Source organism: Episyrphus balteatus, chromosome 4 (genome assembly GCF_945859705.1).
Source record: "Episyrphus balteatus chromosome 4, idEpiBalt1.1, whole genome shotgun sequence".
NCBI classification, from domain to species: domain Eukaryota; kingdom Metazoa; phylum Arthropoda; class Insecta; order Diptera; family Syrphidae; genus Episyrphus; species Episyrphus balteatus.
The window spans coordinates 29,714,929-29,738,398 of NC_079137.1; the positions used below are offsets into that span (position 1 = coordinate 29,714,929).

Below are 23,470 nucleotides of genomic sequence, written 5' to 3' on the forward strand. Positions count from 1 at the left end.
TTCAAACTTTCAGAGACGTTTGCTCAAACTTAAAAATTTATTAAGTTCTAAATAAAACCTTGTGTGACAGTTTACACAGAAGAAAGATAAAGTAAAAATTAGAATTTAACTTAAACATTTAAGCTTCGTTTCAGTAAGTGGTTTTCACCTTGTCGTGGTGGGGGGGCTTACGTTTGGCACTCCAGCAACCCAGCTGTAGGACCAAACAAACTAAGAAAACCAAAAACAGAGATGTTATCTAAATTAATGAACAATTATGGATAAAGTTGAAGAAGTAGATAAAAATCGAGTGGGGATATTCACTCAAGTGTCGGCAGATGTCACGGCTGCCGGCGAGGGCTTGGTTTTGAATAAAACTAAGTCGCCAGTGACAACAAACAAAAACTCAAAACAATTAGGAACTATTGGCGCTCCATCCTGTAGCAGGCCTACTGCCGGTGGGGTTGATGAGATATTCTCTGCGTATCTCATGAACCTCACCAACACTGAGGACGAAACTGTGGGAACTGGGGAGAGAGAGATGTCGTCGGATGAAGAGAATCGTATTCTCAATGACGACGAATTTCAATCCCTACCCAGTTCAGACAGCTCGGACGCAGATGTCACAGTGGCAGAAAACCCTGCGATGGGCATGGACATTGACAACCCACTAGACAAAACTTTGGCCAAAACCCTGTCATTGACAGGAGCCAAAGTTACGTCGACTCCGGACAAAAGGAACAGTGAACCTACCAAAGTCTGTAAGGATGGCTCAGACCCCACAAAGGTGCTGAGAAACACCGGACCCGAACAGCGATGCCCAAAAGGGCCTACATCGACTCATAAAGGAAAGGTGCATCCAAATAAGCAGAATAAGGTAGGGGAGCCAACTCCAGATCTCAAAAAGATCGATAATGCGAGGAGAACCGTACGAAGATATGGCAGTGGTGACCAGAAGAAATTGTGTCTGCGAGACTGGAAAAGATTGAGTTGGGCCCGCAAACTTCTTGCGAAGTTCGATGCTAAAAACGAAGCCCCAAGCGACACAAAAGAAAAGAAAATAGGAAAGAAAAATGACCAACATCGCGCCTCCACCTCAAAAGCAGCTGCAGCCAGCAACCCAAGGGTGATACCGGAAAACGGTCCCAAACACTCTAGGGTCCAAGATGCTGGTGAAAGCAATCGCCAAAAGAGAGGTAGGCAAAACGACACGTCGTCCCCGAAAGAAACTGACCCCAAGAAATATAAGTCGGCAAACAGTGCTCAAACACCCATAAATATTCAGGCGGCAGTTATCAATGCAGGGAGCCCAGAAGGGAAACTAACCAACGAACAGTGGTCACAAGTGGAGGTTAAGCTTCTTGAATTCGTCAACGAAGAGATACTTGCCTCCACAGGTTTCGTTCCAACCTTCGGGCCACTATCGACAGTAAAAGGCTTCAAGGTTCTTGCCTGTTGCGGTGAACCTACCCTGAACTGGCTCAGAGATAAAGTGGGCTGCATGAAGGGGTTATTGGACGGAGTTACGCTTAGCGTTGCTCTTAAAGATGACCTCCCCACCAGACCCAAAGTCCGTATTAACGTACCGGGCCCCAATATCGACGAGACCACCCTTGAAAGGTACCTAAGAGCGCAAAACCCAAGCCTCCCCAGTGCAGACTGGAAAGTCATGCAAATGGAGGCACCTACAAAATCAGGTCGGGAAGCAATCATCATGCTCAACCATGAAACCATGGCTATGTTACCATCTTTAGACTTCCTTTTGAGATTTGGCATAAATGCGGTAAAGGTGAGACCGGTAACGGCAGCCAACTTGCAAAATAACAACAACAATAACTAAAAACAAAAATATGAAAGTGTTGCAACTCAATCTGCAACACAGCAAGTTGGCATCTGCCACCCTAACCTCATTTATGTCAAAAAATAATATAGACATCGCCCTGGTGCAAGAGCCGTGGATCAACAGCGGTAACATCTGCGGACTTAAATCCAAAGATTTCATTATTTATTGCAAAAAAGGGCCCACTGAAGGTAACTATCGTACATGTATAGTAGCGAAAAAAATTTTAAATCTTTTTCTTCTATCCCCCCATTGTAGCGCTGATATGACGACGGTCAAATGTGAAAGAGACGGGGCCCAGCCCCTGATCATAACATCCGTCTATATGCCATGTGATTCACCGGGGCCTCCACCATCAGCAGCGTTCACCGAGTTGGTAGCAGAAGTTGGTAAGAAAGGTTGGGATCTTCTGGCAGGCTGTGATGCAAATGCCCACCATCTGCAATGGGGCAGCACAGATACAAACACAAGAGGTGAGTCACTTTTTGAATTTATTATTAAAAACAATATGGTGATACACAACAGAGGTAATGAACCAACCTTCATTACAAAAATCAGAAAAGAAGTACTAGACGTGACACTTTCCACGAACTCTAACTCTATTGAGATAAGTAACTGGATTGTGTCAAGTAATGTTACATTCTCAGACCATAGAATGTTAACATTCCAAATAAGGCATGATGCTGTAAGCCCCAAACCCCTTAGAAATCCTAGGAAAACTAACTGGGAAGCCTATAATAGTAAAATTAAGGCCTCATCGTTGGGCCAATATGTTAGTCAACCTCTATTAGACAGCTCAGCTATAGAAAAACTTGTAATTGAATTTACATCAGATATAATTAAAGCGTACGAAAGCTCTTGCCCCTTGCCCAAAGCTAAAAGAAAGCTCAACCCCGTATGGTGGTCAAACGAGCTTTCCATTTTGAGGCTACATTCTAGGAGGCTTTACAATAGAGCTAAATACAGTAACAATCCAGCTGATTGGGATCTCTTCAAAATCAGCAAAAACGCATATAAAAACCGAACTACCTATGCCAAAAGAGCAGCCTGGCGGCAATTCTGCACCGACATCGAGTCCACAAACGATGCAGCTAGGCTCAGAAAAGTTATGTCAAAGGTCTATTCCCCTCCGGGCTTCCTAAAATGCCCAGATGAAACCTGGACAGAATCTAGCTCTGAAACTATCGAATTACTTATGCGCACTCATTTCCCAGGCTGTGACAAGGTCACAACTCTTGATGAAAATGGTCCCAATATAATAAACAACAATATAGGTACCCAAATAGTAGACAATAGAAAAGTGGCATGGGCCATTGATTCTTTCTCAGCTTTCAAGTCTCCAGGGCCTGATGGAATAATTCCAATCATGTTACAAAGCTCTAAAGACTTGTTAGTCCCAATCCTTACGGACATTTTTAGAGGTTGTTTAAACACAACTTATGTTCCCTCTAGTTGGAGAGAAGTTAAAGTAATCTTCATTCCCAAAGCTGGTAAGCCTTCCCACACGGAACCTAAAGACTTCAGGCCGATTAGCCTATCTTCCTTTCTTTTAAAGACCTTAGAAAGACTAATTGAAACTCACATTCGGTTTAAAATCGACGACAATGTTCTCTCACAGGCCCAACATGCATATATGAAGGGCAAATCTGTTGAGACGGCATTACATGAAGTTGTGGGTACGATTGAACACTCAATCCACCATAAAGAATTCACTCTGGGAGCATTCCTAGACATTGAAGGGGCCTTCAACAATGTTGAAAATGCAGCCATACGGCAAGCCCTAGACACCAGCGGTGTCGATTCAAATCTGTCAAACTGGATTGATTCGATGCTTCAAACTAGACTTGTAAATGCAGAAATGGGTAGCAGCAAGCTGAAGGTAAGAACTTGTAGGGGAACTCCACAAGGAGGAGTCCTATCACCCCTACTCTGGCTCTTAGTTGTTAACCAGATCTTAACCAAGCTTAGCCAAAACGGTGTTAAAGTTGTGGCTTATGCCGACGACATTATTATCATGGCCTCGGGCAAATTTGTTCCGACCCTGCGAGATCTTCTTCAAACAGCCCTTAACAAGCTCAACAACTGGGCCTCAGGCTGCGGTCTCAATGTAAACCCACTTAAAACAGAACTAGTATTATTTACTAGGAAAAGAAATATCCCAAATATTAACCCTCCCACAATAAATGGGACTCCTCTTACCATCACTGGTAAAGCCAAATATCTTGGGTTGATAATTGATAGAAAACTTAATTGGAAAGAAAATATAAAGGAACGTGAAAAGAAAGCTTCTATTGCCTTTTACACCTGTAGTAGAATTTTTGGTAAAAAATGGGGGCCCAATCCCAAAACGATTCATTGGATGTATACAGCCATTATAAGGCCTATTCTGACGTATGCATGCCTGGTCTGGTGGCCAGCCCTAGATAAAACAGTCAACCTTAAAATTATGACCAAAATTCAAAGACTCGCGTGTATAGGTACCACTAGTGCCATGAGAACTACACCCACATCAGCCCTAGAAACATTCCTTTCACTTGCCCCGATCGACCTTTTTACAAAAGAATCGGCGGCCATAAGTGCCCTTCGTTTGAAGGAGGGCAAGAACTGGAAAGGGGGCCTCTTGGGTCATAAAACAATATTGAACTATGTTGCAAGTAACATTCAAACTGACTATAATCTTCCATTCAATGATTTTAACCCAGTAGCGCTTACAGACTTCCCTACAAGGGAACTCTGGGAGTCAAACAGGGTCATTGTTACAGATAATGTCTCGGTTTTCACTGACGGGTCTAAATCAGACCTAGGCGTAGGGTCAGGCATCTTTTCAGATAACCCTCCCATAAACAAATCACTGAAACTCCCTGACTTCTGTAGTGTTTTTCAAGCGGAAGTTTTTGCAGTTTGCGAAGCAGCAAACATACTCTCCGCACTCAATTTAATGAACAAAAATATTGATATCTTTATAGACAGCCAGGCAGCAATTAAAGCCATTTCCTCTATTGTCACGAAGTCCAAACTAGTTGACCAGTGTCGTAAGGCACTAAGGTCCCTAAACACAACGAACATAGTTACCCTTCGATGGGTCCCAGGACATCGTGATATACAGGGGAATGAAAGGGCAGATGAATTGGCCAAAACAGGATCAACACTTGATCCGTGCCAAACAGCTTCATGGGTGCTTATGCCAATGGAACACGAAAAAGGCAGAATAAAGCAAAGCTTCCTGAACTCTGCAAACGATAGATGGTCAGCTCTTGAAACCTGTCGTGTTTCAAGAAATCTGTGGCCGACCATTTCTAAGAACAAAACTGAAACCATACTTAAGCTAAGCAGGCCTCAGTTGTCCCTATTGATTGGTATCCTTACGGGTCACAACTCAATGGGAACCCACATGAGTAGGATGGGTATTGTCTCATCAGACTTATGTAGAGGGTGTCAAGACGAAGAGGCGGAGGAGGGCTCATACCACTTCCTTTGTGAATGCCCCAGCTTAGCAAAAAGTAGGAAAACAACTCTCGGAGATTACTTCTTCGATGAGTTAGATGACGTCTCGTCCTTGCCACTGAAAAACATAATGAAATTTATCCAAATTTCAGGATGGTTCAGGGAGGCCCACAACACTAACTCCAACCCGTAATTCCCTAAACCCTTCCCTTACCCATCCTCACTCCTGCCCACCCTAACCCTGGGGATCACAATGGATCCATCGAGATCCGAGTGGGATAACTCGACTTGTCGGATTATCACCCCGTTCAACCTAACCTAACCTAACCTAAGTGGTACTCAATGATACAGAAATGTTTCTAAGTAGTATAAGTCCATGTAAAAAAAACCATTAAGTTGACCACAATTAAAAGTTACATCTTTTCCAAATAAAACATTGCAGTTACTCAAGATTATTATTGGAACATAAAAATCCATTAAATTGTTGTTTTTGATCAAATAAATTGATCAGCCCTATCGTGAGTTTAACGTGGAATTTTTTCCACCCGGAATATTTTTGTTCGCCCGGAATCTTAAAAGCTATCGTGAGTTGCACCAGAAGGGAATTAAAATTTTCCGCTAAACTAGTTGCTTGTTCGGCTCCAAAATTTAAATGAGAAAAGAACTGTCGACTACCTAACATATTACCTGAAAAAAGTTGAAAATACCGAAAGATATCCGAACGTGAACACCTTTTCGCCCGGAACTTCACTAATGAGTGAAGTGAAATTACACTTTTCCGGGTGTAATTTTGTTCCGTGAAACTCACGATAGGGCTGGATATTTTTGAAAAGAATACAAAATGTGATTTATACCACTTTCAGCTGTGTTTGGCGCGCGCCGCCGCGCCGGGTACACATTTTTGTTTGGAAATCCGATTATTATTATTTCGAAAAAGTAATGATGCAGAAACATCATGAATAAAGTCTTTTTTAATATCACCAGAAAATGAAAGTTTACAAAAAATTGCGTTGACTTAGAGCCATTTAACCTTCTAAAATTAATTTGATCCTTAGAGCCTTTTGAAAATTAGAAATCGACTTGATACTGAATCACCAATTGGTCTTTTACACACGAACGAAATTGTCAAAAATCACAATTGCTTTGACTTTAAAGTGGAAAAAATTATAAAATGTATTGGGCCATATTCATAGTTCTTTCATAAGCTGTTATTTTCTTGCTTCTAAGATAGACTGAGGTTTATCTTATTCATAGACAATTTAGACCCACTTCTACATATATCATTTTTCTTTGGAAAAGAGCTGCTGGCTAGTAACTTTATACTCCAGACTAAGTTAGAATAGCTTTAAAAATATGACTTAATGACTATAAATATGGCCTATTATATTGTTCAGTACATAGTACATTTACATTAACATAAAAACTGAAAAGTACAAACTGAAAAAATATTTGTAAAATTTTATTAAATCCAAAACACGTTGTTGTTGTTTTATTTTTCCCAAATCATGATTTTTTTCTCAAATCATGATTAAAAATCATGATTTTTTATTTTTTCATTCGGCAACACTGCTAACGATATACAAAATATTAGCAACACACTAAAATTTAAATATGTATTAAAATCATGTATTTTTCAAAAACAAAAATAGGTCCGAAAAATGTATTGTTGAAGTTTTATGATTGGTATCGTGGCAGAATTTCACTTTGAATATCAGGCAGGTTGGCACCATTAAAAAAAATTATATTTTTTTGAAGAAATTATTTTTCACATTTCAAAGTAAATCTAGTAATAGGTTTTTGAAGAAATGATTTTTCAAAAAAAAAACTTTGAATATACAGTTTCGTTTAATGTTTTGAAAACCATTTAAACCTTAGAGGATATAATATATGGAGTGCTTGTTCCTATACCTAATACATTGTAACGCCATATGCATGGATAGGGGTCGCTGCCTTCGTTTTTCAGTGCGAGTCCGGTTCCGCAGCTGTAAATAAACACGCTTGTTGATGACAGCCATCAAATGAAAACAAAATGGAGGCATGCACTCATCGAAAAACTTAAAACTTAAAGAAACTAGAGCCCTCTATAAAAGCTTCACGGAACTGACAGCACAAGCACTCCATATATTATATCCTCTAAGATTTAAACTAAAAACAAAATTACATATACAGGGTGTCCCAAAAGTTAACGTCAAAACGAAAACGGTAGATAGGGTAGGTGGTGACAGTTATTAGAAAAATAATAAAAAAAAATCGCAGCCATATATTTTGGGAGATATGGGCATTTGAAAAAAAGTCGAAAAAATGGTCACCCTGTGACGGTTTTTCATGTGCCGTGACTACAAATCTTAATTTTTCTCATTTTTTTCTTTTGTTACGGAACCTTGAATAACCTTGCTATCAAATGCATTCAAAAATTTTAACTCAGCTGCATCAGTTTTAAAGAAAATATTACTTTTTTACCCAACTTAGTACTAAAAAATTTTACATGACTCTAATTCAATGAGCCGTAGTGTAAAAAAAATGCACTACGATGTTTCGGCAAGTTGCCTTAAAAGTTGGTGTGTTCAATTCTCTTTTCAAAATGGTATAACATTGTTGGAAATATTTCATAAATAACCGAGATAAAATTTTTTTTCTTAAGAAATCCGACTTTTTTTTAGGTAATTTTTCCATATTATTTAAGTTTTTGTATTCTGAAAGGTTCTGAAACTTGAATAATATGGAAAAATTACCTCATAAAAAAGTCGGATTTCTTAAGAAAAAAAAATTTATCTCGGTTATTTATGGAATATTCCCAACAATGTTGTACCATTTTAAAAAGAGAATTGAACACACCAACTTTTAAGGCAACTTGCCGAAACATCGTAGTGCATTTTTTTTACACTACGGCTCATTGAATTAGAGTCATGTAAAATTTTTTAGTACTAAGTTGGGTAAAAAAGTAATATTTTCTTTAAAACTGATGCAGCTGAGTTAAAATTTTTGAATGCATTTGATAGCAAGGTTATTCAAGGTTCCGTAACAAAAGAAAAAAATAAGAAAAATTAAGATTTGTAGTCACGGCACATGAAAAACCGTCACAGGGTGACCATTTTTTCGACTTTTTTTCAAATGCCCATAACTCCCAAAATATATGGCTGCGATTTTTTTATTATTTTTCTAATAACTGTCACCACCTACCCTATCTACCGTTTTCGTTTCGACGTTAACTTTTAGGACACCCTGTATACGCTAATTTCTCCGAAACTTTTTGCCGGATCAATTTGAAATTTTCGGATTTTCGGACAATATTCTTGAATACATTTTTTTAAATTTAAAAGAAATCGATTTTTTTCCCAAAATTACAAGTCAATATCGATTTAACCCTTTAAACAGACTTGTCGACTACTTGTTCTATTTAAGAGATGACACCCGAATTTTGTTTTAAATAGAGAGAATCTGATCTTAAAATTTACCTATTTTTTCTTTAAATTTTCTGATTTAAAATTTTATTTAATAAGCCTCAAAGCCTCAATTTTCGCTTTCCATTATTATTTAAAATTCTCATTAAAAATTAGAAAACTGCCGAATCGCGTACAATTTGTTATTATTATCTTATTATTAATTTTCCTTTTAAATTCAATGGAGTATGTGAATAAATTGGGTCTAATTTTATCAAAAAATCATGCTTTTTTTTGTTTAAAAAATGATTTTTCTATTAATTTTTTTATAGTTGATTAGGGTTACGATAGTTCGGAATACATGTGTATTATTTTCGTTTTCTTACCCTAAACCATTGAGTTAAGATCAGCACCCGGATTGTTTAAAAAACATCTCCTCCATTTTCGTGTTTTCGCATAGTTTTACCAAAAAACCGATTACACAAAAATGGTTTTAAATGTCATCTAGCACTTCTTAAAGCCATTACTATCCTAAAAAAAAAGATTCCAAATTTTTAAGTTCTTGGTTGACCTATGTACCAGAAATTTCTCACCATGATGTAGGTACCTACTTGGTTTTATGGTTCTGTGTTGTTGTCTGATGTAGGTACTTTTTCATTTTCAAGGTATCAATGCCCTCTAAATGGGTCGTTCGTTTCGTGCATTTTTGCATTTAAATATTACCCTTGTATAATAACAAAAAAAAAAAAATGTGTGTCTTGGGTATGTAAGTGGGTGCATACATTCATATCGTTTATTTGTTGCTGTATCGATAAAATTGGTGTATGAGTTCAACAAGTTCCAAATCGGTATGTTATGCATCAACAGAAGAATTAAATAAGAAGTGGTAAAACGTATATGTATGTACATATATCTCTGAATTAGCATGTAAGATACATTTCATTCTTCTTGTGTTGTATATAAACAATTTTGTTATCAAAAACGCATTCGAATGAGCAGAAGAGTTTAAGTCAGAATGTTATGTTATATGAAGTTACTTATTGCATATATGAAACCCGCTTTGAAAGGTAAACAATTGAATATGTAATTTCGAAAAGTTTACATCTCCTTAAATGAAAAATGTTCACGAAATGAAAAAAAAAACATAATTTTACCAAATGCCAAAAAAGTGCATCTCGCAATTTTGGCAGTCTGTCTGTTTTCATTACATGGTAGAAGCTCCGAGAAGCTAGAACTGCGACCTCAAAATTTTTGAACCAAACTTGTCTATTCGTTTGTCCACCTTTTGTCCACCCTTCAAAAAATGTCAGAGCTATTTTTTTATAGGAAGTCTGAAAAATGAAAAATCGTCTTACCCGCTCAAATTTTGCGATAAACGTTTAAGGCTACCTGCAATCGTTTGTCCACCTCGAGCTACATATATAAATGTATGTATAATATACCAAATATTATCGTTTTTCCAACCGCCATTTAGGATATATTCAATGAAACAAATTTTGCACTGAAAATTGAAACTCCCCTAAAATCCCCAAAAATATTTTTTTTTTTTCAAAAATTCAAATTTCTGTAGTTTTTCAGTACAAAATTTGTTTTTTGAATATTATGGCGTTTTTAATTGGCAATCTGGAAGCAAAAAAAGCAATCTGAATGCGTTCAATTGGGCAAAACTGATTTCAAATTCCTTTCAATTGAAAAATCGAATTTTCGGAGATCTCGAAGCGAATTTTTTCTGAAAATCATGTTCCATAGAAAAAAAATTCGCCTCAAACGAAGCAGAATTCGAATTTTTTTTAATCCCTCTTTTTTTGAGAGATTTACACGGATTCGCACACACACTTGGAACATTTGACATTTCTCAAACGTCAAGCTGACAGTTTTCTTCGTGTTGTTTGTTTATTTGAGAACATCAACTTTAAATAAAGAGTACATTTTAAATGAATATCGTATTTTTATTTTATAATTTGTGATCAAAATATATTTTTTCCTGGCATAGTTCTTGTGAAAAAGTCAAATTACTGTGACTTTTCTTCTCGTAATTGTCATCTCTGTAAAACCACAGCATACGGCCAAAATAATAACCTTCTACTTCATCTTCACTCAGATCATAATAATAACTGCAATTTCCCTTTGATTCTGATTAAAATAAATTTATATTACCGAAGAAAATAAACAAAATTATTGATCAAAGGAATCTCTGGTTTTATTTTGCAGAAATTGTTTTGGTTTCAGCTTGACGTTCGTGTAAAAATTGTTGTCAAATGAAACACATATGTACAATCGCAAAAATAATTCGGTCTGTTTTTATGTTCCTTTTTAACACAAAAAAATCGATTTTTTTGAGGCGATTCAAAAAATTGAAAGGAATTCGACATGACAGTTCTGATTCTGAAAAAAAGAGAATTTCTCTTCTGGTTTTAAAAACAGAATCAGAAGCAGAATCACTCACACATTCATAGATTTAAATGTCAGCAGTACAAAATGTTTGCAGCACAAATACAAATGAAATTTGGCGCGAATACACATATATGTAAAACATGTTAAACTCAAACAATACATTCACACCAAACTTCAGATTCTTCGGAATAAAAAAAACTGTTCAATTGGGATTCCGAAACGAAGAACAATTCCGGATTGCCAATTAAAAACGCCATTAGTTCACTATCCGTTATTTGGTTTAACGTTTACTTCGTATTTCGAATTTTAACGCCCTTAGGCTATTGACATCCAAAAAAAAATCGGCGAACCAAATGATGGCGATATAATTGAAATCGAAGCCAAATAATAGAAAAACGTTGTAATCATAACAAAAAAAACCAAAACCGAAGTTATAAGAAAGCAAGTATAAGTTTGTCGAAATAAAGAAAAACGAAATAAATAAAAAAACTAAACAACTAAAATACGAAATAATAAAAAAGAGAATCAACTGAGACGAAATAACCAATAACCGAGATAAGAAAAGCGAAACAAACCATACCCCTTCTTAACGTAGGGTACGAATTTTGGTATACTTAAAGAACTCGAGGTGGACAAACGACACCAATTACTTTTTTGAAAAAAAGTAATTTTTGGCGATTTTAGGGGACTTTGAATTTTTTAGTAAAAAATTTCTGTTTTTCTCGAGGTAAACAAACGATTGCCGTTAGATTTTCTGAAAAAAAATTATTATTGGGGATTTTAGAAAAAATGATATTTTGTATGAGAGTTGCTATAAAAAAAAAATTGTTTTTTGACTATGTGGACTATGATTTTTGGTATACGCAAAGAACTCGAGGTGGACAAACGATTGCAGTTGGTTTTAAACTTCTATCTCAAAATTTGAGCGGTTTAGACTTCCTAAAAAAAAAAAAAAGAATTTACTCTAAAATTTTTTTAAAAGGTGGACAAAGTAAAATTTTGGGTGGACAAACATGGACAAAAAGTGGAAAAACGAGAAAGACAAGTTGTTTCAAAAATTTTGTGGTCGCAGTTCTGGCTTCACCAAGCTCAAGATACAGCCTAAACTATTGAAGCGATTTGCTTCCAATTTGATATTTTCGGGTTTTGGGTGATTTCCCAGAGGGAAAATCTAATTTTTTTTTCATCAAAATCAACTGTACCTACTTGCCATATATGATGAAAAATGAAAAAAGTTGTTTTTTTTTCTCTAAAACGGCCTTAAAGACTTGAATTACGAAAGAACGAGTACTGTCGCACCTAACATCCTATTTTTAAACAAGTTTTTTAACCCTAAAATTATACAAAGTGGACCATGATTCGGTGTATTTTTTTTTTTTTGTAAATTTGTTTATACATTTTCTTTTCAATTTCTATAGTTAAAATAATTGAAGTGTCATGCATAGAACTTTTTGATTTTTGATCAAGTCAGATAAAAAAGGATTAAATTGTTGAAGATAAAATTAATTGCACGAAAATAACTGGCTTCTTCGTTGGTTAGAGTAATTTTAACAAATTGGGGGGTCAAATCGAAAAGGGTCAAAAAATGTAGACCGCGTTCTTTAATAAATTGATAGCAAATTGGGGTGGGGTCCCATTCTGTGAGGTTTTGGCGAGAAGGATTAAAAAACGGACGACTTGGTTACCCAGAGCAAGGGCGGAGCGCGGAGGTCTTGTGATATGAACAATTACTGCCACTAAAATTCTTTCAATCATTGATGTGATGATACAAATGTTCAAAAAATGATATCTCAACTAAACTTTGATCTATTCTGTTCTTAATTAGTCATTTCTAGGTTGTTGGACTCTTAGTGCCAGTTGTACAAACGTGGATCGCCTTGATTCAGAAATTTCACCCACCGATTTCGGCGGATTAGCTGCGGGTCAACTTCGGTTCAAGCATGAATGTGGCTATTTCTTCATTATATGAACTTGAACCAGTGCTAAGCTTCAGCCTTTATACCGATTTCAAAAGATAAAAGTTGCTGATCCACGGATTAAATATTTGTACAACTGGCCCTTAAAGAGAAAGAGCGCTTTTTAACAAGCAGCATTTAATCCTTAATACCTCGTTTAACTATCCTGCTTGTTACTTAAAAAATCTTTTTATGTCTTGCATGGAAATCGTTTGGAAATTAATAAAAAGTTGATTTTATCAAAATCTTATTCATTAAGCATTCTAATCTACTATCTATAAATAAACTATTTTTTATCGAAAATAAATCATAAGTGGGTCTCAATATCAAAATTAAAAACTGAAGAAAAAAAAAAAATTCAGGACCAAATTAGAATTTATAGGTACAACAATAAAAAAAGTACCTATATGGTATCGAGCACGTTTCTAGGCTACCGTATCGTTTTATTAAATTCTACTTACGCATTTTCTTCATCTATATAAGGAGGATACAATTAAATTGAAAATCTTCTTTTCTAACCTTCATTTCTTACTTGTGTGTTCTTTATCATTGATAGAACAAAATAAAAGAGAACAAAAAAAAAAAAACATTATGCTTTCGTTACAACAACCCCATCGAATGCATGCACAGAACATATAGCGAGTCACTATCTAGCAAGGAAGAAGCGGAAGGAGAAAGTCTTCATCTTTCAAGATATGCATTCAACCCAGACAATACGGCGATAGTTTTTCACCTAGTTAAGAAGTTCATTCGTCTATCTTTCTATCTACCTACACCTACATACATTTTGTTGTGTCTTTCCCTTTCTTGTTTTTTATCGGTATTGCTTTCGGTTTCCCTTTCTAGATTCGTGCAGAGCGTTTACTTATTTTTCTTCCCCACTTGTTCATCTACCTGACCTTTCTTTCTAGTTTCCTACTTAAAAGCGCATTTATCCCCAACACAAAAAAAAATAAGAAAAAAAAAGCAAATAGAAAATGGGCGCCAATCGACAATGGAAAACAAACATGGCGCCCGGGTGCAACAACTTTTGCGTGCATTGCATTTGCACATACTAACACAATTAAGTTATGTTTACAAAATTATTATTATTTGTTATAGAGAACCAATACACTCGAATGTCATCATGCATCCAACATCCATGCGCAATGGAAATTGAAAAATATTGCGTGAAATGAGTGAGGAGAAAACATTTGACCCCTTCATCCCCCCACACGTAAAACCAAAGGCCAAAAGCCCAATACAAATCGAGAAGTGGTGACTGATGATGTTTCTCTTTCTATGTTTTTTTGTCGATTTCTTTTTTTTTTCTTTCTAGTTTTCCTATCTACGCCTGTACATGAACATGGCCCATCCATACAATATTGGAATTGTGATAAAGGCTCAGAAGGAGCTTTTTGTGTGGGAGTTGCATTGGAGTACTTGATTTTGGTTGTGTGTGGGTTGCATTTGGATTTGACAAAGGAATGAAATAGCCTGCTTGATTGCAGTCTGATTGCTGCAAGGAAAGTTCATGATCAGAAATCGGGATAGGCCAAGTACGAAGAGAAATTTCTAGGTGAATAAACAAAATAATTCTGAACTCTAAAAATGTTTTGCATTTAACGTTTGATTACTTGAACAGCTGGTGTGCCAGATCCAGATGCCGATTTAAGTAGATTTGTTGACAAATGAATGTTTGGATTTTTAAAGATATCATAGTTGTTATATTCAATTGAGCTTAATTTTTTTTTTACGAATACCTACGTAGTTTCCTTTTTACCATTACATTTCCATAAATAAACATGTAGGTATAGACATCAAAACCCCTTTTTTGGTCGCTGCTTTTACTAGTCAACTTCTCTGAAAATAAAATATAACGTCTCAGTAACCTACCTGTTTTGATAAGAACTAACAGAACCTATAATAATAGAATCATTAATTTAATACACGCATTAAGAGAAAAACTAGATACTGATTGGATACTTTCTTTGATTAAATAAAAGAATATTTTTTTTTATCCGAGATACTTAATCATGTTATTCATCATTTATTAGTCGAAGCTATTTTCACGATTAGAAGAAATCCATGGTCTTCGATGTACCTATACTAATTAATTCTGCTTCACTACATTCCACTTTGATTTATATTTGTTTTTAATTTTGCTGATTCTCTCTCTGAAATAGTACCTTCTTCTTACGAGTATTCGCAAATTAGTAATTTCAAGATCCTCGATAGTATAGTGGTCAGTATCCCCGCCTGTCACGCGGGAGACCGGGGTTCAATTCCCCGTCGGGGAGATAAAGAGATGATATTTTTTTTTTATTGCTAGAAGATAATGAAAACTATTCGTGTTTATTTATTTTAATTCTAGTTATTATTTCAACATATATGAAGAATGTTCCAAGTCACTTAAATAATATCATTATTATTGTTAAAGTGTGGTCTAGAATACTTATCCTGGGTTGCACGTACTTGCTCTTATTGTAAAAGTAGCTCTTATCTTATCTATGACAAAAATAGGGAAAATCTAAATTAAATTTACTACAGGAATTTCGCCAGCAATGTAAATAAAATGCACGACTGGGTCGCACATACCTGCTCTTGCAGTTCAAAGCACTTTTATGTTAGTTTACTTGAAGATTTTAAGAGCCTCTATATAAATTTTAAAGAAATTTTGTTGATGTTGGGGAAAATTTTGTTAAATGAAGAAAAATTTTTGTTTTTTTAATTTTTTCAGAAAAACAAAAAATTCAAAAATGTGTTTTTTGAAAATTTTAATACTACGGTAACTTAAACGCTTTTGTTTAAAAATTTTCGTTGAAATTGGGTTATTCGTGTATGAGATATTCAGAAACCAAAAAAAAGCGTTCTATGGCAGGTACGGTTAATATCGGTTCAAAAAATATATTTTTTAATTTAAAAAGTTGGGTGTTATTTGCATTACACACAAAAATTTGAATAAAAATCGTTGGAGTCGTTTTTGAAAGAAATGTACTTTTCTATTTCCGTTATAAAGTTAGTACCATTAGTTTTGGAGCTGAAAAAACTTTGAATTTCCCTTTAAGGGAATCACCCAAAACTGTTAACTATACCAAGTTTGAAGAAAATCGCTTTACTAGGCAGAATTGCCGGACCCACTTTTTTGGCATTCTCCATTATCGTAATGTTATGATTGTTATCTAGAGTTCGATTTTTTTTCGAATCCTAATTTTGGCCTTTAGTATATCGCAAGTCAAAATAAATTTACGAATGTGTCGAAGTTAAATACTGAGTCTTAATGAAAAAGTTGCTAAGAATGATAAAGGTAAAAAAATTAAATAATTTATTTATAATAATAAACTAAATATAATTTATCATGTAAAATGTTATATTTTTTGCCATTTTTTTTTTTTGTAATTTAATAGAAAATTTGATTTTTATAATAATATATGACCAATCAAGAAACCGATCACTGCGGCGTATGTGTACTTAAAAATTAATATAACATTTAAGTACAAAGGTCAAGTTTAGTATTCGCAAAATAAATCGAACTCAAGATAACAATAAGTACGAATGATCAAGACTACGAAAAATTCGTTGCAGCAGTACTTACTGTCTGAATAATTTTTTTTCTGTTCAAATCACGGAATCTAGTTACTTCAAATAGTAAAAGATTTAATTATTGTTTTTGATTTCGAGCTTTTGCCTGAAATCAAGTTTTACAAAAAATGTACAGTGAAATTTCTTAAAACTTATTTGGTGGATATGTTTCGAGCAATTTTTTTCTAAAATTATTTTAGTTTTTCAGAAATTATATACATAAAATAAATCTGATGGCATTATTTAGGGTTAGGTTATGGCTTGAAACCATTTTATGTTTTTACGTTGTTTACGTTTTTTTCTAAAATTATTTTAGTTTTTCAGAAATTATATACATAAAATAAATCTGATGGCATTATTTAGGGTTAGGTTAGGGCTACGGTGACCATATTTCTGGAGGCGAAACCCGGAATAGATAAAAAATTCGTGGGATCGTATTGAAAATATTGATTTTTCAAAAAAAAATTTAAATGTTTTTTAAATGAGTTTTCATAATTTTTCTTATTTTGATATCAAGATTTCCTAAACGATTTTATGGGAGCGTTGAAATCATTTAAGTCGTTTACGAAATCAGAAATCAAGAAAATGGTTTTATAATAGGTAATGTGTGCTAATAACTTCTAAAAAAAATTTTTTTTAATCAAAATCGAGAGAGCTGTTTTTAAACATTTTAAATTTATTTTAAATGATTTTGAAATTGTATGATCTTTAACACAACATTTAAAATGTCCTTAAAAGTTTTGAAACTTATCTGGGTTCTTTACTCTTCGATATGTTGATCAATATTCGAAATTATTTTACCTGGTGTAGCAACCTGAGAAACAGAAGCTGGAACTAATTAATTGACGAACATTAAAAAAAAAACTAAAGACTTGTCTAGAGGCGAAACGAAAATTTTCATACAAAACCAGCACAACGAAATCGTAAACGAAAATTTTGCTTTTCGTTGCACAATACGCAGCTAAGGTAACGAAATTCTTACCTGTGCCAGAATATATGGAGAGTTATTAATCGTTTGTTACTCCCATTTATTTGTCCAGGCAATTTTTCTTGCAGCAAAAGTTTTTTGACTTTGGAGACTTAGAAAAAAAATTTGCGTTTTGCTTCAGCAGCGTACTAGGCTTAATGCTTTGTCCGAAAAATTAGAAAAATTTTAAATTCCAACCACTGTTTTCTTGTTTTCCGTACAAAGTATTTAAAAGATTGAATACAAAAATCAAAGAATAATAAAAACCCGGGACAAGCTGTAGAAATATGGGACAATCCCAGGTAAACCGGGACGGATAGTCACCGTAGTTATGGCTCAAAACCATTTTATTATTTATATTAAATATATTTAATACATTTTGGAAGCATCTTTAACCATAAGTACAAACAAGCTCGTGCGACACATTCTTAACCATTCTAGTGAAAAGTTAGGAAGCAGTCAAAGGATTAGCTGAAACGAAGCTGATAGGAAGAGTGGAAAAGATTCGTCCAAAATGTTGCAAAAACCCTGTCAGTTTTACAACTAGTATTGTTTATTTGACAACTTTTTTTTTTGTAAATATGTAGGCTATGATTAATGAAATAAAATCACATTTAAAATGCGAAAATCTGTTAGATTTTTTTCAAGTCGTCTTGGTTGTCGAGGGTGTATACTTACTTTTGTGACTAATTGTACGCACGGTATAGTATGCTAGAAGGAATAGAATTGAAATGTTGTCCAAGCCTGCTTTGAGCCTATTTTCTAAAACAAGCGGTGTATTTATGTATTATTTTTGTGGTGATTTCCCGGAACTTGCCTAATTTCTGATTCTAAGTTCAAATTTAATGTGACCCCGTGATACCCAGTCCTAGTAAAACAAAAAAAAAAAGAGAACAAACCAAGACAAGAAAATAATAAATTGAAATAGATACACACGGCAATATTGTCTATGGTTTTCACCATCATAAAGGGGAATTCAATACACAATATACGACAAAAGATTCAAGGAGGTTGCCTTGGTAAAAATCAATTATTACTCCTATAATAACTGTATCTATCTATAATAGAAAAATTACTAAACCAGCAGAAAACTATCATCGCATACACGATAGACATGGCTTGCGCTTAACTTTGGCTACACTCACGAGTCACGAACATTAACATAAGTCTCCCACTCTCTCGTACTTTTTTGTTTTGCTCCACCATTCCGATTTCTCGACTCGACTCGACAAGTTTTTCTCGAATCTCTATGGTGCTTGCTGTTTGCTGCTCCATGCACTATAGGAAAGTTTTCCTCTGAATTTGTTTTGGTCGAGTCGAGTCAAGTGTATGTATTCGTCGAGTAAATTTATTATAGTGACACACAAAAATGGCGTCTCAAGTTCAATGTCAAGCTTGTTAGTATTTTTATATTTTACTTTTTGTATTTTGCTACTTTTATGCTATCTATGCTTCGGTTCTGTTCAGACTCAGACTCCAACTCCGAGAACTAGTAGGTACTCGTATACTGGGTGAGCACTGGTTTTCTTAGAAGATTTTGCTATGCGTGTGGGTATAAGTATAAGATAGAAATGTTGCTTTGGGGATGTGAATTGCTTGCAAACGGGAGGGAGGTTTAGGGCGCAATATGTGTCTCAATAGAATTTTTACTTCATTTTGTTTTCGCTTCGATCTTCGTAATAATAGAAAATGAAATGTAACTTGATAAATACAGTTATTTGAGTAAGCTTCTTTTTTGTAAGTTACATTTTTTTTGTTTGGAAAAAATAGTTACACGGTTACACCTACATACAAAGAAGTAGATAGAAGTCTCATTTTAAGTTTATTATTTTTTTTAGTTTGTTTTTATTATTTACTTTGAACATTTCTAGCCTGTAGGCAGGTACATACCTATTTTGTTTGTCACTCCGTCTAGTTGATTTCGATTGCCCCTTTTTTGGTTTGAAAAATCAATATTTTTACAATAGGTATAATGTCTATACCAATGTGAAATGTGGATGTTTATTTAAAAATTTAAATGGGCAGGGGTACGATTGTTTTTAAAATACATTTTCGAAAATGTATATTCATATATGGTGTGCAGAAGGAAGTTCTTATTTGGACCTTTTTTTGGTTCTTCATTCTTTTTCAAATGGCAGTTAAAAGGTTTACCTACCTCATAAATGATTGTAGTAATATATTAATTTGATTTTTATCCTAAAAGCTACAAATGTTTTGTGTTATGAAACCAACTAAATTTGTTTATACATACTATGATTCCACCTACCCTAAATCTGAGATTCAGCTAAGTAGATTTAGATTAAATCTCGAGATTTATTCTAAATCTTCTTCTGTAAATCTCAGATTTAGGGTAGGTGGAAACATAGTTTTAGGTAACCGTTTGTCCACCTCGAGAAATCAATACAAACCAAAAATCATCGTTTGTCCACCGTATTTTTAGGAGATATTCAAAAAACAAATTTTTTTAATTCCTAACAAAAGTTACGTATACACCACAGTGTATGTACTGAAAATTAAAATCCCTAAAAATTAGTTTTTTTCAATAATTAAAATTTCTGTCGTTTGTCCCCTTTGAGTTCTTTACGCATACCGTCGTTTTCAAACCTACGCTAGGTTTAGAAGATATTCAAAAAACAAATTTTGTACTGAAAAAATCGAAGTCCCATAGATTTCCCAAAAACTACATATTTTGAAAAACTCAAGTTTCAAAAAAAATGTTGTACTCAAAAATTGCAAAGTCCCATAAAATCCCCAAAAAAAACATTTTTTTTTACCAAAAATCAAAAAAAATCAAACTGCTATAGTTTGACCACCACGACTTTTTTACATGTACCTACCATAAATCATCGTTTGTTAACCCTCTGTTTAGGCAACTTTCATACAAAATATGTATGTTTCTATGTAAAATCCCCAAAAATTACATTTTTTCAAAAATTTAAGTTTCTTTCGTTTTTCCACCCGAAGTTCTTTACGTTATCAAAAATCGTCCTTTGTGCACTTTTAGGAGATATTCAAAAAATAAAATTTTGTACTGATAATTCTCAACAAAAGTCCACCTCGAGTAATGAATACAAACAAAAATAATAGTTTGTCCACTCTAATTTGAGGAGATATTCAAAAAAATAAAATGCACGACTGGGTCGCACGAACTTGCTCTTAGAGTTCAAGTTGCTTAAATTTTTAAGACTTTTTATATAGAAATTTGGAAAATGTAGGTACCTACTATGTGAATACAAAAAAAAACAGAAAAAAAAAGAAAATTCATTTATTTTTAAATAAAATAAAATCTGAAATCAAATTTCCCTCTAAAAAAAGTATGCAGTTTTGATTGATTTATTAAGATGCATATTTATAAAAAAATTTTCAAAATCGTTAGAGCCGTTTTTTAAAAAACTAATTTAAAAAAAATTCAATGTCCCGTTTTTGAAAATTTGATTTTTCAAAAAAAAAAAAATTTCAGAATTTTTAAAAAATCCAAAAATTACTTTTTTGGAAATTTTTTTTTTTTTTGGCTTATGCTAAAATCATTAAAATGATCCTTTACAAAAAATTTCGTTGAAATCGAATAAGCACTTTCGGAGATAATCGGATTTGAAAAAAACGGTTGTATGGCAGGTACCGTTAATAATGATTTTCGAAAAAAAAATTTTTTATTAGAAAATAGACCTTGTCTTTAAACTTACATGTGATTTTTTTTAAACAAATTCGTTGGAGCCGTTTTTGAGCAATTTTAACTTTACTATAATCGGAATATGACAAGTACCGTTATTTTTGGTTCAAAAAAATTAATACCAAAAACCCCTCTGTAGAGTCGCTAAATAATGCTACATACCAAGTTTGACATCAATCAGTCTATCCGTTTAGGCTGTAGCTTCGTTTACAGACTGACAGACGGACAGACGGACAGACAGACGGACGTCCGGGACCCACTTTTTTGGCATTATCTACCATCGTAATGTCATGGAAAAATGCTATCTCAACTTTTTTTTTGTACGAATGCATAACTTGATATACCTATAGTACCTATATCGCAAGTAAAAATTACGTACTGAAAAATTCAAAGTATCTACCTACCCTAAAATCACCAAAAATTACTTTTTTCAAAAATTCAAATTTCTGTCGTTTTTTTAAACAAATGTAATTTTTGGGGATTTTATGGGACTATAGTGTATGTTCATACACCAATAAAAGAATTATGTCTTTTATAAAGCAATACTTAATAATCTTTATTAAAATATATAAAATACTGAGGTTTGGTTAATAAATCTTTTACATCGAAGTGAACAACGAGACGAGTCAATTAGAAATCAATTCATAAATTTGTCTTGGCAACAGAATCTGTTTTCTTCTTCTTTCTTTTGTGTTGACAGCTGCTGATTTCGTTTGGTGTTGTGGTGTTGGTATTACTTGCTGCTTTTGCACTAGAGATGGTGATGCCACATCTACTCCCCCACCAGTGACATTGTCACGATTGTTATTGTTTTTGAAGGAAACCTTTTTTTTATTCGGAAATATTGCTGGAGATTTGACTGCTGCTTCGTGTTGTTGCTGCTGCTGTTGACTCTGGCTGGATTCTTGGAGTGTTGGAAAATCGAATTGTTGATGCTGGCTAAATTCTTCATAAGTATTCTGATCATTGGGTGAAATGATTTGTGATGGTCGTTCTTCTTGGGCAATAAATGCAGGCTTAAGACGGTCCACAGATACATTTACATCTTTATTACTCATGCGAATAGTGAAAAGACGATCCGACAATCTTTGGATTACCTCAAATGGTCCAGTATAGGGCGGCTCTAATGGTTTTCGTACGGCATCAGTTCTGAGCAAAACATGCGAACATTGGTACAGATCCTTGAGAACAAATATGCTGTGTTTGATGTGATGTGCTGTTGGAACGGGTCTTAGCATCCGCATATGCTCACGAATTTTTTCTACAAAAATTTGAGGATCTGCAGGCATGTCTTCGTTGGTGAAAAACTCATTTGGAAGTCTGATGGAAGTTCCATAAAGAAAGTCAGCTGCTGACGCTTTCAAATCTTCTTTATAGCACGTCCTAAGTCCAAGGAGTACTGTTGGAAGGAGCTCTATCCACGGAGTTGTTGAGTGACACATCAAGGCTGCTTTAAAGGATCTGTGCCAACGCTCAATCATACCATTTGCCTGTGGATGATAAGCTGCTGTTCGTGCACGTTTCGTTCCTGTCAAGTTGGTTAATGCTTTGAAAAGGGCTGATTCAAATTGCGTCCCCTGATCAGTGGTTATGGTCTTAGGACAACCGAATCTTGCAATCCAATGTGTCCAGAAAGCAGTTGCAACCGTATCAGCAGTCATATCCTTGAGCGGAATAGCTTCTGGCCATCTGGAAAAGCGGTCAATCATAGTGAGGCAGTATCTGTATCCCTGAACTAGAGGCATGACAACTAAATCTAGATGAACATGATCAAAGCGACTATCTGGCATGTCAATGTGATCAGGCTCCAGTTTGTTGTGTCGATAAATTTTTGCTGTTTGGCAAGGAAGACAATTGCGAGCCCAATTCATGACGTCTTTCTTTATAAATGGCCAAACATATCTTTTTTTGATTTGCTGAACTGTTGCCCTTCCACTTGGATGTGACAGACTATGAACTGAGTCGAAAATGTGTTTCCTGAGTTCTTTTGGAACATATGGTCTTACGTATTTAGTTGACACATCACAGTAGATTGAAAGTTTTTCTGGTTCAAGATGCACTATTTGAAGATTCAGTGAGTTTTTTCCATCGAGAAGACTTTTGAGCTCTAAGTCTTTTGATTGTGAATCAAAAAGTGTTTTCGCATCAATCTCTATAGGCATAGCAATCTCGTTGATGTTTGAGTGAGCAAGACGAGAAAATGCATCAGCTACAATATTTTCATCGCCTTTGATGTGCACTATGACGGTCTGAAAGGTTGAGATGTAGTCCAGGTGCCTG

The 23,470-nt window shown here is 34.5% G+C and overlaps 1 protein-coding gene and 1 non-coding gene across 2 annotated transcripts; both read left to right on the plus strand.

Moving 5' to 3' along the window:
- The first annotated feature begins 146 nt into the window (after positions 1 to 146).
- On the plus strand, positions 147 to 2,149 carry LOC129920124 (uncharacterized). Its single transcript, XM_056001336.1, has 2 exons — positions 147 to 2,010; positions 2,078 to 2,149. Exon 1 carries the CDS (start codon positions 257 to 259, stop codon positions 1,817 to 1,819), a length of 1,563 nt encoding a protein of 520 aa, XP_055857311.1. The 5' UTR covers positions 147 to 256; the 3' UTR covers positions 1,820 to 2,010; positions 2,078 to 2,149.
- Positions 2,150 to 15,199: 13,050 nt separating this feature from the next.
- Trnad-guc (transfer RNA aspartic acid (anticodon GUC)) lies at positions 15,200 to 15,271 on the plus strand. The gene has a single exon. It is a non-coding gene; the product is annotated as a tRNA-Asp (tRNA).
- The last annotated feature ends 8,199 nt before the right edge of the window (positions 15,272 to 23,470 follow it).